At 37.3% G+C, this 15,742-nt stretch overlaps 1 protein-coding gene across 3 annotated transcripts; it reads left to right on the top strand.

Annotated features, from left to right (window-relative positions):
• The first annotated feature begins 722 nt into the window (after window positions 1-722).
• Window positions 723-14,999, top strand: LOC308686677 (uncharacterized protein). 3 transcript variants are annotated; one of them, XM_081395116.1, is made up of 6 exons: window positions 723-814; window positions 2,300-2,351; window positions 5,926-6,985; window positions 7,852-8,007; window positions 8,418-8,507; window positions 13,337-14,999. In XM_081395116.1, exons 3-6 carry the CDS (start codon window positions 5,942-5,944, stop codon window positions 13,643-13,645), a joined length of 1,599 nt encoding a protein of 532 aa, XP_081251242.1. In that variant the 5' UTR covers window positions 723-814; window positions 2,300-2,351; window positions 5,926-5,941; the 3' UTR covers window positions 13,646-14,999. The 3 variants fall into 3 exon arrangements, with proteins under 3 accessions (XP_081251242.1, XP_081251243.1, XP_081251244.1); XM_081395117.1 differs by having other exon boundaries at window positions 733-814; window positions 7,942-8,007; window positions 13,337-14,950; XM_081395118.1 differs by having other exon boundaries at window positions 733-814; window positions 5,926-6,043; window positions 13,337-14,937.
• Window positions 15,000-15,742: the final 743 nt, after the last annotated feature.

Below are 15,742 nucleotides of genomic sequence, written 5' to 3'. Positions count from 1 at the left end.
CACACACTGATAATAATTAAGAATATAATGGCATCAACACACTGAAAAAAAAGGAAAGCAGCTTTATTGAGAATACTAAAATAATACACTTACAATCTACTTAATACATTTATGTTTGCGATGCAAACATAATTACATTGCATAAACTCCAAGAGAATTCAACACAGTCATCAAAAAGTGATATGATCATGTTGCAATAATATGTTCAAATCAATTAAGACTCAATTTACCATCAAACAGATGGTGTTCACTCAAAATGATTTTACTGCTGTCGAATTTACTTAATTAAAACGAGCTAATACAACACAATTGTGTTGTATTTTGGCACTTAATTTCATCATGTATAATTAACCTAATTCAGTTGTTGCAACATGTAAATATTGCATCAGTGTATTTCTGAAACTGCATTAAAAAAAAGAGAGGTACATGTTTGTTTCAGCTTATTCTATTTTATTTTATAATTTTTATATGATGCAAACAAGGCGATTTGGCTTCCATGCGTTCTCAATCTGAAAATTTAGCAAATGCGGGTTTCTGGGTAACGTTATGTGTCATTTCAGTGCTGGGGAAAAAAGCATATTTTTAGACTTATGTTGAAATGCTGCCCACAAAGTCAATTTGGCTTTTATTGAAGAAAGGAAGGAAAAAAAATTCCCCGCATATATATTTTTTTTGGTCTGTCTTTTTTGAGTTTTTTTTTATTTTTAAATATTCGTGTGCGCGGGAGTATTTGGACTAGAGCGGCCGCGCACGCGCAATATACGACAGGACCGTTGGTCTGGAGAAGGACATCTGAGGGGATTGACTTTATGAGGTAAGATTATCCTTACAAATTTAATATTATATTCTGAAAATATCTGTCCATCTAACTTTAAATACAATAAATAGTTTTTTAAGATAATCCCACACTTTTTAAATCATGTCGACTGTTTATTTCGTCGAGTGTTGTAACGTTAGCCGCTTGGTCAGGGTTTGTCCTGCATAGAAAACTACGAGGTTTTCCGCCTGACCGACTCCATAAAAGTTCGTCCCACTATATTCAAAGTTATCGAAAGCCATTCTATAGATTAATGTGAGGGACAGAAGAATATTTACATCCTAAAATTAAAGTTCAAGGAAACTTGTCTTCCGTCTGCTGTGGCTGCCAATCATTCTCCGTTCAGCTGCAGCATTCCAGCGTGCCTCATACGGTTAACGTTACGACAGTCAGCACGGTAAAACTCTCTCTGATATGATATAATCCCATTATAATGCTTGATCTGTATATAAAGGGCTGTGGATCTGCATAAAATTACTTCGTCTTGCTGAAGTGTAGCACGGTTTCTAAACGATGTCGTCACTGCTACCGGTGTCTGTTAGGCCTCGTTCAGATTTTCAGTCCATCACACTAGCACTAATACTTTAATTGGCATCATAAGCAGAATAACTGGAATTTAAAACTGTAAAGAAACAAATAATCTGTAAACTGTTGGATAGATATACACTAGGATGTGTATTTTTCATACTTTTCAATGCGCACTGTGACTCCATGGGCACATTGCAAACAGCAATATAACTTAAATTGTTTTTCTTTAATGTATTTCATAAGTATACATGTAGTAATTTGTATTTTATTATTAACATGTGAAGATTTTATAAAATTACTGTCAGATTTATTCAAGAATTGCTGAATTGACCTTTCGCAGGGAGCTTGATTGACAGGTGATCTGACCAATCATACTTCGCCATCCGCCATTTTGTCTGACAAAGCAGTCAGGAGAGTTAGCAGCTAGTAGATTAACATAGGAGGATTTGAACTTGTAAAACGGAGTGTACTGACGCCTTTCCGTGGTTAAAACAACATTCATTATGTTTGTTCATGTTTATTTGAGGCTATAAATTAACTAGAAAGAAGAGATGATCGGTTCACGAGCAGCTTAACTGATGCTCTATACAGCGATCTGTCACGACACATTAAAGAGCCACAAAACGGTATTTATTGTTTAAATTTCTTTAAAAAGTGACCAAATTTGAAAGGTGAGACTTTGTTTAATATGTTTAATATCAAACGTAACTGAAAAGTAACCTGGTCTGTCCTGTCTGTCAGCGTGCCGCGATGTATTTTTCACTGCGTGAGAACATGGTGTGGCGTGAGAACGGCGTAAGTTAGCTTGTCGGACAGTAACTAAGGGGGGCGGGTCTTTGCAAACGGTCAATAATACACTCACCTAGTTTAATATGTTTTTGTCATATCTTATGATTATATAATTTTATTATTGTTTTTATTCATGACTAATTGTTTGTATTTCTCTCTTTTCAGTAACATTTGCTGTACATGTGGACTTGCAAGGCCTGTTCAGTAGTTGTAACAAGTAGGTTGAAACTATTGCAGCATTATAGGCTGAAACATAGACATTTTGGACGTAATAGTTGTTTTCCATGTGTATATTTAAACTGCCCATGCTCGTTTAGAACGTGGAATGCTCTTAAGATTCATTTGAATAGATTCCATGTGACTCAAACTAGGCAGAGACAGTCTAAAAATAGCATATTTAATTGCCATATATGTAATTGTGGAGACCTGTACTCCGAGAAAGATTATTGGGCTCATATTAATGCACATTTGAAAAAAAATGAATTGATAACGTGCATGTTTTTACATTGTAACTTTAAAACAAACATCTGTGGTACGTTTAAATCTCATAAAAACAGAAAACATAATTCTTTTTCACTTAAAGATTTTAAACCTGGGATAGTAACTACTACCACAGTAGTTTCACAGGAATCAGATGTTGAAGAGGATGATGAGGTAGAGGCATGTCATGATATAGATTCTGCTTCTGATGTCTGTTCCACAAAGGACCTACCAAATATAATCAAACACAATTTTGCAGCAGCGTTGTTAAAGCTTGAACATTTGTCCCATGTACCAAGTTCACAAATTGATGAATTTTTACAAGAGCTTTACAATCTAAATAGCACTTTATCAATTCCTCTTAATACGGATGTTCTTTGTGATGCTTTTCAGAAGCATAATCTTCAAGTTGAGAAATCTGTCCTGAGTGAAATAGCTACTACACTGTGCACAGTTAACCCTATTCACAAAGCTATACAAAAAGGTGGCTCCCTTAGTTCTGCTTATCAGCGTAGGCAGTATTATAAGGCTAACTTTAATGTAGTTGATCCAGTTGAGTATATCCTAGATGCTAAAAACAAAAAGACTTTTCAGTACATTCCTATTCTTGATTCCCTACAAGTTCTGTTAAATAGGAAAGATATTTTAGACAACATATCACAGGATCTGAAAACACAAGAAACTGAGGCGGAAGGTCTATATCGGTCTTTTAGAGATGGTCTTCATTTTAAGCAAAATAGCTTCTTGTCAGGACAGGACTTAAGACTGTTTGTGGGTTTATATATTGATGATTTTGAGCTCTGCAACCCCCTGGGGACATCCCGCAAAAAACACAAGCTTTGTGCAGTCTATTGGGTGCTGAGTAACCTACCTCCTGGGTCCAATTCATCATTGTCCTCCATATACTTGGCCCTACTATGTAAAACTGATGATGTCAAAACATATGGCTATAACACAGTGTTAGAACCACTCCTAAAAGACCTCAAATCCTTGGAAGAAAATGGAATTTTTATACCACAGCTAGGTAAATCACTGAAGGGTACAGTTATCCTTGTTGCTGCAGACAATTTAGGAGCTCATGCTTTAGCAGGCTTTAATGAAAGTTTTTCAGGGCATTATATTTGTCGATTTTGTACTGCAAGCAAACTAGACATTCAGTCAAAAGAGGTAAGAACAGGTGCTTTCAGCCTCAGAACAAAAGATCTCCACATTGCTCACGTGAGGTCAGCTGAAGATAATAGTACTAGTTGTTTTGGAGTGAAAAAAGCTTGCCCTCTAACTAAAGCTCTTTCACATTTTGATGTTCTAACTGGATACCCTCCAGACATTGCCCATGATATTTTTGAGGGTATTGTACCTGTTGAGCTTGCAAAGTGTCTCACATTGATAATATCAAAGAAGTACATTACTTTAAATGAAATCAACAAATTAATTTTAGATTTCCCATACAAGTGGACTGATAAGACTAATAAGCCACATGTTTTGCCTCAACATCTCTCAAGCAGAAAAACAATAGGAGGTAATGCTCATGAGAACTGGAGCTTGTTACGTTTGCTTCCATTTATAATTGGTCCTCAGATTCCTGAACATGAGCCTGCATGGCAGATTCTCTTGGAATTGAAAGATATTGTAGAACTCGTTGTTGCCCCAGTTCACAATGACGAGTCCATTGCATACCTAGAATGTAAAATATCGGAGCACAGACAAAGATATAAAGAGTTATTTTCTGAAGAGAGATTGCTGCCCAAACACCACTACTTGGAGCATTACCCGCAAATAATCAGGCTGTTTGGTCCTCTTGTGGGATATTGGACAATCAGGTTTGAAGCAAAGCACAGCTTCTTTAAACGAGTCATTAGACATACCAGTTGTTTTAAAAATGTCCCACTCTCCCTGGCTACAAAACATCAGCTAATGATTGGGTACCAGCTGACATTGCCAAGTCTTGATAAGTCAGAGCTAGATGTGTCAAGCGCATCTGCAGTCCCAGTGCATATTTTGAAGGACGAAATAGCTCAGGTTGTAAGGCACAGATATCCTCATCTTTCTGAAATCCATATCACAAAAAACGTTTGGAGCAAGGGTATCAACTACAGGACAGGAATGATTGTAGTTCATGGATCTGAAGGCGGATTACCTGAATTTGGTCAAATTGAACAAATTTGTGTTTTGCATCAGAAGTTGTTCTTCATTTTAAAAGAGCTGTGTGGGTGGTATCGAGAACATTACAGAGCTTACGAGCTAAGTCAGTCCCCTACGCAAGCACTTAGTCTTGTAGAAGTCAGTGAATTAACTGATGAATACCCCTTGGCTGACTATTTGGTTGGACGTGTGCAGATGGTAACACTGAAGAGATTTGTCTGTGGTAAAGGTAAGAAATCGAAACCTAAAAATATATTTAAAAACTAAATAAATCTATATATATATTTATATATTGTGAGACAATGGATGATAAATAGGGATATGAATTTCTGCCAAAAATGCCATTCGAAAATCAAGGAGCAAAAGAATATCGTTCGGGGAAAAAAGCACATTCTCACAGTGACAGAAAGTGAGGCAATTTCATCAATTTGTCATCAAACTGTTAATTGAACATGTTCTTGTCGTTTTTTTTTTTTTAGATAGTTTCTAATTCATATTAATTGGAAGAAGAAAAAACTAAGCACGACAGTCCATTTCTGCATTGCCAAACCAGATGCTCGTTAGACTAAAAAATAAGATAAATGCGGTAGGAATCAGGATACATTTTGAGTTTATGCAAACCTGCCTTGTTACCGGCAATAGCCTACTTTTTAAACAAATTAGTTTCAGTTAACCCCCTGGGGTCGGCGCGATAGGCTCGTTTTTTTCCGTATGAGTGCAAAAAAAAAAATAGCCTAACGGCCGGTTCACACCGACTGCAACTACATCACTACAGCAGCAAACGCGACTCCTGCTCGCGCTCTGAATGCACTCATTGATTAACATGCACGCTGAAAAAAATACGTGCTGCTCACGTGCCAAACGCAGATGTAACCTGTACTAACTAAAACTAATTGCTTGTATAGAACAAGCAGTGCTGATACTGGTGAAATAGTCAGATTCAAGGATCGGAACTGTTAGACAAACAAAAGCCCAACAAGCTTATTGTCAGGTTTATGTTCTGTCATGTGGACCCTTGTTTTATGATTCTGTTTCCTTTAGTTCCTATATATAAAAAATGTTGAAAAGAATATTGTGGCCAAACTTGTTTCACCATCAACATGATTTTTTTTGGTTTGCCCACAATTATTTTATGTGTTCACCATTTGTTTGTTTTTCTCTTTATACAGACAAAGACATTGGACAATGACGACATCTGTACTAAGAGTAATTTTAGGCAAGGACAGCTGCCAGAGAGTTGTTTTTCCAACTGGCTTGCCTGAGACATTGACTGAACTGGAGGATGTGGTAAGGAGTCAGTGTAAACTTCAAAGTGCCTTTCGCCTGCAGTTCATGGACACACTTTTTGAGGACCAGTTTATGAACTTAACTTCAGTTAATGAAATAAAAAACAAAGACACAATCAAGATAATACACTTGACTGACTCCCTCACACCTCTGTCTGGCACAATGAACACTTCAAATTCTGCTCCAGGACATGCTGAACTTCCCTCATCCTGTTCTTCCGATACTTCTGCTCCAGGACATTCTGAACTTCCCTCATCCTGTTCTTCCACTACTATCATCCTCTCCTCTCCAGAGTCCACCACACGATCATCTTGGCCTGATACATTTAGCATTCCACATTTCTCCTATGATGCAGAATATAAACTTGAACAGGCCAATGGTGTCTTTAGAGAAAAAGGAACACTACTTATCCCTGATATTAAACTCAAGTCTGACATACTCGAGGGGTTGATCCAAAAAATTGTTCAATACAAACTCTATGTCACAGACAGGGAGTTTGAACAAGTCGCAGATGCACTCACGAAGAGGCATCCATGTTTAGCAGAGAGGGGCTCAGACACTGGCTATGGAGGCTGGAAAGTGAGTCTAAAATACAAACTTTCAAACTATCGCACACATCTCAGAAAAATTGGTTGTCCTGAAGTTACTGTAAATGAGTTAAAAAACAAGCCAGATGGAAAACAAAGTCCTGCCTACAATGTCAAGAAACCCAGGAGAGGTGAAGTGGACTACTGCCCGTCCTACCCCATTGGAGAGAATGACCAAACGCTAGAGACTGCCAGAGTAGAGCTCCTTTCTGATGTTAAAACAAGAAACAACAGAGAGACTATTAAGACTAAAATGCAGCGAACATTTGCACTAAGAAGACGTGAAGTTCTTCGTTGTGCTCCTATGATCAGCGACTTCCTAACAAGATGGCCAGCTCTCTTTGATGTGACTGAGGTTTGTGACGGGGGTTTACTAGGGCTGGGTATCGATTCAGATTTTACAATTCGATTTGATTTCGATTCGCAAGCTATCAGTTCGATTCGATTTTGATTCACACAGGACATTCACGTCATATAATTGCATAGGCTTGACATCGCGATTGCGATATGATTAAAGTACCCATGAAATCAAAATTGACCCTATTTACTTTGTTAGCGCATATTACTAGTCTTGTGGTGAACAATTAATCCGTGCAAGAAAATATTTTAAAAAAAAATTTTTTACCATGGTAATCTTTAATCAAAATCTGAAAATGCCCCTCCCCTCTGCATTGGAGGACCTTCTCTGATGACGTAGGTTTGAGGAATTGGTTTGGGCAACGCTTAACCACTCCCCTCAAACCGTTAACAGAGGCTTTAGTCTGCTATGAGCAGACATGGAGAGGAGGAGCGCTTAGAGTAAAACCCTGCCCTCTGTTCAATATTCCTTTTCACTGGGAAATACGTCATAACACTGGAGAAAAGTCGTTTGCAACTTCCGGTTCACGGGGACTTTAAATGTGCAGCACTAGTTGAGGTTATTGTATGATTAAGATAAAACAAACAAAATCTCACAGCATTAGCTATAAAATGGAGTTTGCAAGCCTATGAACAGTGGAGGAAAACTAATACTGGCTTTTGGGTAATAGATAAATAAATGTGGAAAAAATTTTATTTGTGGCGTTTGAGAATCGATTTTGAATCGACCACATTTAAAAAAAATGATTAATCGAAAAATCTATTTTTTTGCCCAGCCCTAGTGTTTACTACTTGGTGAATATTTATTGTAATGAGGCATAGCTTATTGTTGAAAGTGCTTTCATGTTAATTTTCTACTTTCAGGTGAATACAGAGTTTAAAAGAATCACGACCATTCCTCTACAGTCAAAATTTCTATCTCAGCTTGACCTTCACTATGCAAATTTCCTGAAGGTTTTTGAAAGGCGTCCAGGACAGCAAGGCAGAATGCTGAAAGAAATGATGTCAGCTGTAATCCAAGTAAGAACAACAGATAGTTAAAGGTGTTTTTTTCGTGTGCTGGGTTCGCAATGTTTTTGTCTACTATAGTCACTGTGTCTGATTATGATTTTGACTATGAATTCTTGTCATGTAGTAGACATGAAACATGTCAAGTCTACACGTTGCAGTGACGGTTGTTGTGCACTGACACTATTTGAGATGAAACAATTGATTCTTGAATCCTGACACTCATTGTAGTTTACAGATCAATGCAACACCCTATGTCAAACAGATCAGGCTGATATCAAATGTTAGAGATGAGGCAGAAATATTTCATTAAAATTTTCTATAAAATTCTTAGTGAATGAGACCCATTTAGCTTTATTTGTTAGTGTTGAGTAGTGTCTATAGCTGACCTTTTTCCATTTCTGCTCTGACTTCTTTTTAAGGATGACATTGATGCATCACGAGAACTTGCCATCAGAGGACTCTGCATCTATCTTAATGAGGACCCTAAAGATCTTATGCAGGAGTATGTGGTAAGTGGTTATAGCTGCATAGACTGAACTTGTTTGTTCTAGTTTTAACGTCGCAGTCGTCCTCAACCCCCCCACCCCGTACGCAAAAAATAATTTCTAGGTTGGCAGGTATGCTATGAACAGTGGAGGAAAACTAATTCTGGCTTTTGGGTAATTGATAAATATGGAAAAAAATCGATTTGTGGCGTTTGAGAATCGATTTTGAATCGACCACATATTAAAAAACGATTAGCCCTACTAGACAAGTAATTGGCAATGTCACTTTGTAAAGAAAGACTACACGCCCACCCGTATACGCATTCAAACGTGCATGCCTATAGATTAAACATGTAATATGTGTATGCCGTACAGCCAAAACAATCTATGTTGCATTCATTTCCTGTTATCACTGTAAAACTGTTTTGAAACCATCTGTATAGGCTATGTGCACAAGAGTAGTGACGAACTTCCGCAATTGTCAAAAGTCGGCATATCAGTTTCTGGTTTACAACTGTCTTCATCCGCATCAACTATAAACAAACAAGATGAGTGCTGCTGTTGTACAAGAAAAAGTTTCTAAGAACTGTAGGTGGATCTAATGCCCGTTTCACACATACTCCGTTTGCAGTGTGTGTGCGGTGCAGGAGCAGCACGCAAGTGCTTTCACACATGCTGCGTTTGCAGTGAATAACTGATACGCGGCTGTAGTAGCCTACACAAACACATACTTACTATTTATTTTATTTAAAATCCAGAAGTTATGCTGCAACTTTTATTTATAAAAAAAAAGTTTTGTCAGCATTGCGATTCTCTTTGTACACATTAGGGGTTGCACGACTACTGATTTCTGCTAGGCGATTTCTTATCAAAACAATACTCGAGTTACTCGACTACTCGTGGTTCATGCTACTGTAAATAAAAAGACATGAAATAGCTAGATCTTATCAATAAACATTTATTAATTCATAGCCTAATGCAACAATTACATAAGTAAACTCTCAAAACATTATAATTATGACATTTCATTTTTAAATTTTCATGTAACAGTCTAAAGCCAAATAAATAGCCGTTCTTGTCTTTCATTTCAGACGTCTGCTTCTAGGGGCCGTTCACAAATCGCGTCTTTTTCGCGCTCAAGGTCGTTATTTCAAATGTAGGCGCGCGGTGAGTGCGCTCATAATGGAAGCAACGTGGTGCGCTTTTTTTTCCAGGCGGGTTTTTCCTTCTCATCTCAAGAAATATATTTAGTAGTAAAGCTAATGCAAGGGCTAGAAATCAATTAATCTTTTGCTGATACTTATTCGTCGTCATCATGGAGAGCGCAGTTCATGGTTGCATAGCAATGACAGACGCCATGGGAGCGGAGCGCAAGCGCTTGTAGGAGACAGCGGCACGGCCACGTTTTTAGACGCAATATGTGAACGGCCTCTTGAAGAGTGGGCCAATTACAATATTTTTGTCATCCTTGATGAAATACTTCCACAAATTTGACGTGTGGTGTCTGTTGGTGACGTTCACCATTTTTAATTAATTTATGGTTAATGGACGCTCGAGTAGTCGATTGTTTCCTACAGTTCAAAATGGCGAAATTCGACAAAAGTATATTCGTTTGCCTTATTATTTTTGTCATTCGTTTCACATTTATGACCTAAAAAAGCTGTCATATATGAAATGTTTAGTTAGCTAACGTTACTTACATCTTATCTCGCAATTGACCGTAACCTGAATCGTCAGTTGATCGCTCTGCTCAAATTCACGCTCAGCACAGCAGCTTCTTTGAACATAAAGCCCGCCTACTTTGATTTGATTGGTCATATCAAAATATTCTGACATTGATGAGCAATGACAGACCAATGAGACTCAGATGAACACACACACACAAACAAACACACACCCTCTGTTTCTGAAGTGCTCTCTGCGTGCTCAGCGCCGCTGCGGATTGAAGACCGCGCTGAATCTGATTACAAGACTGAAGCGCGAACATTATTTCATATAGAGCTGGTAAGTCCCGCCCCTTCCGTAAAACACCGCTGGACCTCAAAGTTGAAAAACCGTCAATGCAAGTGAATGGGAGAAAATAATTATTTTCTGATCCCGTTTGAATTGTGCCATGAATTGAACATATGTTGTCTGTGAATTTTTTATATAACATTTCATGTTACGAGTTTGACAGTATGTGGTATGATTCTTCGGCTAGCAGTTGTGGAAAAGACATAACGAGAAAGACTACATGTCGCATATGTGACGTCACCCCATAAAGTTGACTTACCCGTGGTTTTCACCAACCTCAACGATTTTGTTCTCTCCCTGAAAGAAGGCGATGAAGTGCATCAAAGACACAGCCATGTTTAGCAGGATCCGTGAGCTAGTGTCCGTGTGCTAGTGGTGTTGACGTTTCAAACGCGTTGAAAGCAGCGAGAGTTGTAGTCCACAAAGTGCTCTCACACAAAGTCTAACCGTATCAAACTTCTACCCGCTAAATTATAGCATTCTTTACACGGAAAGTTATATAAAAAATTCACAGACAACATATGTTCAATTCATGGCACAATTCAAACGGGATCAGAAAATAATTATTTTCTCCCATTCACTTGCATTGACAATTTTTCAACCTAGAGGTCCAGCGGGGTTAGCGGAAGGGGCGGGACTTACCAGCTCTATAGCCCTTCGGGCAGGCCGTCTATGCATTTTGGTAGCCCGACTGGAAAAAACACAATAGCTATCGATCCTCGTCGGACTACTTTCTTGTCAACAAGTGGATTCAGAGCCATCGCATTACCAATGTTGTGATATTACTGATCATGTGAAGATTTTGCAGCGGCGCTGAAAATCCAGCGGCGGCGCTGCGCCGCTGCTTAATACATTGTAGGGGAAACACTGCCGCATACACGTTTAAACCAAGCGGCAAACTCCCCGTCTCTTTCTTGAAACCAACACGGAAGTGAGTTAAAGATGAACTGAACTGAAATAATCAACGTTGATAACGTTTGTTTATGACAATTAAAAGTAAATTATAAAAAAAATTGAATTAAAAATATCAATATAGCTCTTTTTTTTTTTTAAGCAACACAAAAATTGCGTTTGTTAGTATAAGAACGCTGGCAATTCCGATGACGTCACCGGCATGGTAGAACCTGCGAAGGTATATAGGCAGCTATAGCTGCAGGTCCTATACACAGACGAAAATAAGTAATTTTAATGGCATGGGTATCTGACTACCACCACACGCCCGGCCCAACACATTAACTGTAATTATGAACCCAAGCCCGATTTAAACCTGACCATTTTTTAATACGTGGGCCGTTATAACCAGGGGCGGCGCCAGATAATTTTTTTAACGCAGGTGCTGAGGGGGTGCTAGATATACAAATAGTATTAATAAATGAGCAAACATAGGACACTTACTATTTAATAATCAATTATTTTAATTATCACAATTAAAGTATTCATTTTATTCAATTGAACAAGCAACATTCAGCATAGATATATTCTTATAGATGTATTATTTTTAATAATGATAATTAATAATTAGCCTAATTATTTCAACATATCTCGTTATTTCGTAATATGTAGCGTACATACTATCTGTGCTTGCAACAATTTACTTGAACTTCATAGGCAATATATCTATGGTTTAACGGTTTAACCCATTTGAGAGGCGGCCAAAATCAGAATTTAAAATGGACTGAATAAGTTCTCTACGAACTTGAACGACTTGAGCGATGCCGTGCTGACGGACCATGAAAGAGTGACTGACATGTATGCACATATATCACTGTCATAATCACTGTCATACACAAACACTCTCGAAGTAATACACAGTCTCACTTGTAGCCTTGTATTTTAACTATTATAATATTTCGAAGGGCAAAAACAGGAACTTTTAATTGGCTTTACCCACTTTAGGCTTCAAAAATGCTCTTCAGAAACCTACGGGTGACGTCACGGACACTACGTCCATATTTTTTTACAGTCTATGGTTTAAACACAATTTAAACAACGTAGGGCTATTATTCCATGCATTACTTACATTAAGTTTCTCAAGCAAGTGGTCAAATATTTAACTTAAAATTGACAAAAACAGCCTTTTCTTTTGCATTTAAATTTTAATAAAATAAATCTTGCATGTCACAAAGAATGTTTTTCCACCTCCACGAATAAGACGAGTGTTGTTCATTATGTCGCCTTGTTAAAGCAAATTGTAGTTTTACTTGCTTTACCCAGGTCTTCTAAAAGTAAAAAGATGACTGAAAAATAGTAGTATATAATTAAATGCATTTTTGGTAAGATAACTACATTTTATTTAATTAAACGCATTTATGGTGAAATTACCACATTTTCAGGTCAATCTTTGTTCATTTTGACCACGAAACTTGCACTGTCACTTTAATTCAGCATTTCCAGCACAGCAAAAATAGACTCGGTGCGGAAACGATCACTGCACTGCTGTATACTGTATTTGCCTGTATGCACCTTGAGTGGATCAACGGACTGCAACCGCGTGCAGTGTGATCTAACCTGATAACATGGGTACGTAAGGAGCACTACTGTGTGCCACTTTGCTCTGCTTCAAGTCGCTAACAGCCATTTGAGCTTCAATTTCGCTGCACAAAATAGACATTTTGGGTGACGCGCAAGTAAACCGGAAACAGATATGCCGACTTCTGGCGACAGCGAAAGTTCATCACTACCCTTGTGCACAGAGGCTATTAGATTAGTGTTTATGTACTGCAAATTATTAAAAATGCACTTGCCCAGTAAAAACTCTAAAAGCCTTATGGCTTTATCCCTTATGGTTCGTGTTAGTGTTTTAATTATATACCCATCTAATCTTTTAATACTTTCTTCAGGACATGGATGAGGATCTGTTTCACAGTGCCATTGAGAAGACCACCATGGGGATCTTCGTGATAAAGCACATTGCTGAGAATGAACCCCGAGATGTGGGAATTGTCCTTGAGGGTGTCATTGTGCTTCAGGACCTTGAGAATGTGGCTTTTGCAACTACAATGTTGTTTGGTCTAATTTATTCTCTTAACCTGAAGTACCCCACAACGTTGCGCTACACTTTTGAGATTTTGCAAAAAATCATCATGGAGTTGGATGGGGGTGAGCTCTCTATCAAGGCCCAAAACTTCAAATCCAAACTTCACCTGTGAGATGTACTGCTTTTTCACAGGATGCATGAACTAACAGTTCTGAGTACTGCCTTTCTTAGGCACTTACAGTTTTGAGGTTTCTACACATTCAGCACAAGTTCTACACATTCAAGTTGTGCAGAGGAGTCAGAGGACAGTTTTTTTTTTTTTTTCTGGAAATCAAATTATTTGTGCTTCAATGTTCTATTTGTTTATAAAGACAGTTTCATGAATGCAGGTATGAGATATAACTCATGTTCATGATCTTGTTAAAACATTTCTTATGAAGAGTTCACTTCGATCTAAAATGGGCATGCATGCATATTGTGTAGAAAAGGAAGGGTTTTTTTCTTCTTTTTTTACACACTAGTTTAAGTCATTTTGATATTTAATCACCAAAGAGATTCTAAAAAGATGTCATTTCATAGTCATTTCAAGATGTCAAAATTTTGTTCAGTTCTGGACTGACCGTTTTGATGTTTACATTACACAAGGTCTGCACATTAAATGTGTTGAAGAGAGTCTGAGAGAACAAAGTTCTCTTTGAATTGTGCAAAATTTAGTTTTCACAGAAATTTGAGATGTTATATTCTTATATATCTATGATATGAATCTGATGGTCTTTGTAAATGAGATTATATGTCTAGCTAGAAAATAGAGACTGCATCCATCAGATTCAGTACTTGTACTTTTTACTTGCATAATTTTTAAGTGGAGTCAGGACAGTTTTTTTTTTTATTTCATGAAATCAAATTATTTGTGCTTCAATGTTCTATTTGTTTATAAAGACACAGTTTCATGAATGCAGGTATGAGATATAACTCATGATCTTGTTAAAACATTTCTTATGAAGAGTTCACGTCTTCGATCTAAAATTGGCATGCATGCATATTGCGTAGAAAAGGAAGGTTTTTTTTTCTTCTTTTTTTACACACTAGTTTAAGTCATGTTGATATTTAATCACCAAAGAGATTCTAAAAAGATGTCATTTCATAGTCATTTCAAGACGTCAAATTTTGTTCAGTTCTGGACTGACCGTTTTGATGTTAACATTACACAAGGTCTGCACATTAAATGTGTTGAAGAGAGTCTGAGAGAACAAAGTTCTCTTTGAATTGTGCAAAATTCAGTTTTCACAGAAATATGAGATGTTATATTCTTATCTATGATGTGAATCTGATGGTCTTCGTAAATTAGATAAGTCTAGAAAATAGAGAATGTTACTGCATACATCAGATTCAGTACTTTTTGTACGTTTTAACATGCATAATTTTGTATTGAAATGAATGAATGTTCAATAAATGGTTTAAATTAATGCTTTTTTATTGTTTTGTACAAAAACACATTTAAGTAACCACATAAACCATTAAAAATGTAATAAAAAAATTATGTAAAGATAACTTGATTAGATTGTGTAGAATTAACATGATCCAGGCATCAATCTAAATTAAAAGAATAATGTTCTGCTAAAATGATTGAATTATGTTAGGTTAACTTAAACAGAGCATGTACACATTACTTAATTAAAATACAAGTGATTAACACAAAACTATTGTACAGAAACTATTTGAATGTGTAGGATACTGGGAACACAAACAAATTATGTGGAACCAGTGTCCATAATTCAATTGAGTAAATCCAATGGAATTTTTTTTTCAGTGCACCTGTAGAGATACCAAGATCAAAATATTAATTTTTGCAGAGATACTATAGGACAACCCTCCAAAAATGGGGAAAGAAGCCCAAAAACAAAATGACCAGCTGAGGGAACATTAGATGTGGCTATGTGCAGAGACACTGAAACATTCGTAGAAATAAATAAATAGGCCTTTTCAGAATGTTTGTAAACAATAGGCGCCGAGTAACTACCGGGTGGCAGAACGCGAGCGGCTTCCACTGACTAACTGAAGAGATCCAGCCGGTGACTGCAACAGTTACATAGTTAAAAACATTGTTGTTGATCAAAGTTGAAACGATGATGAAAACGTGTTGTGTTTGGAGTTGCGCTGCCAGATATACAGCAAAAGGTGTAGGGTTTTATCGATTTCCTGTGGGTGAGGAGGTTAAAGCGACTGACCTTGAGACTCACGCAATTGTATGAGGCGCCACGTAGGATTT

Source organism: Scardinius erythrophthalmus (genome assembly GCF_964197995.2).
Source record: "Scardinius erythrophthalmus genome assembly, contig: HAP1_SCAFFOLD_643, whole genome shotgun sequence".
NCBI classification, from domain to species: domain Eukaryota; kingdom Metazoa; phylum Chordata; class Actinopteri; order Cypriniformes; family Leuciscidae; genus Scardinius; species Scardinius erythrophthalmus.
Note: the sequence above shows the minus strand (reverse complement) of the source record. Positions and strands in the feature narration are given on the sequence as shown.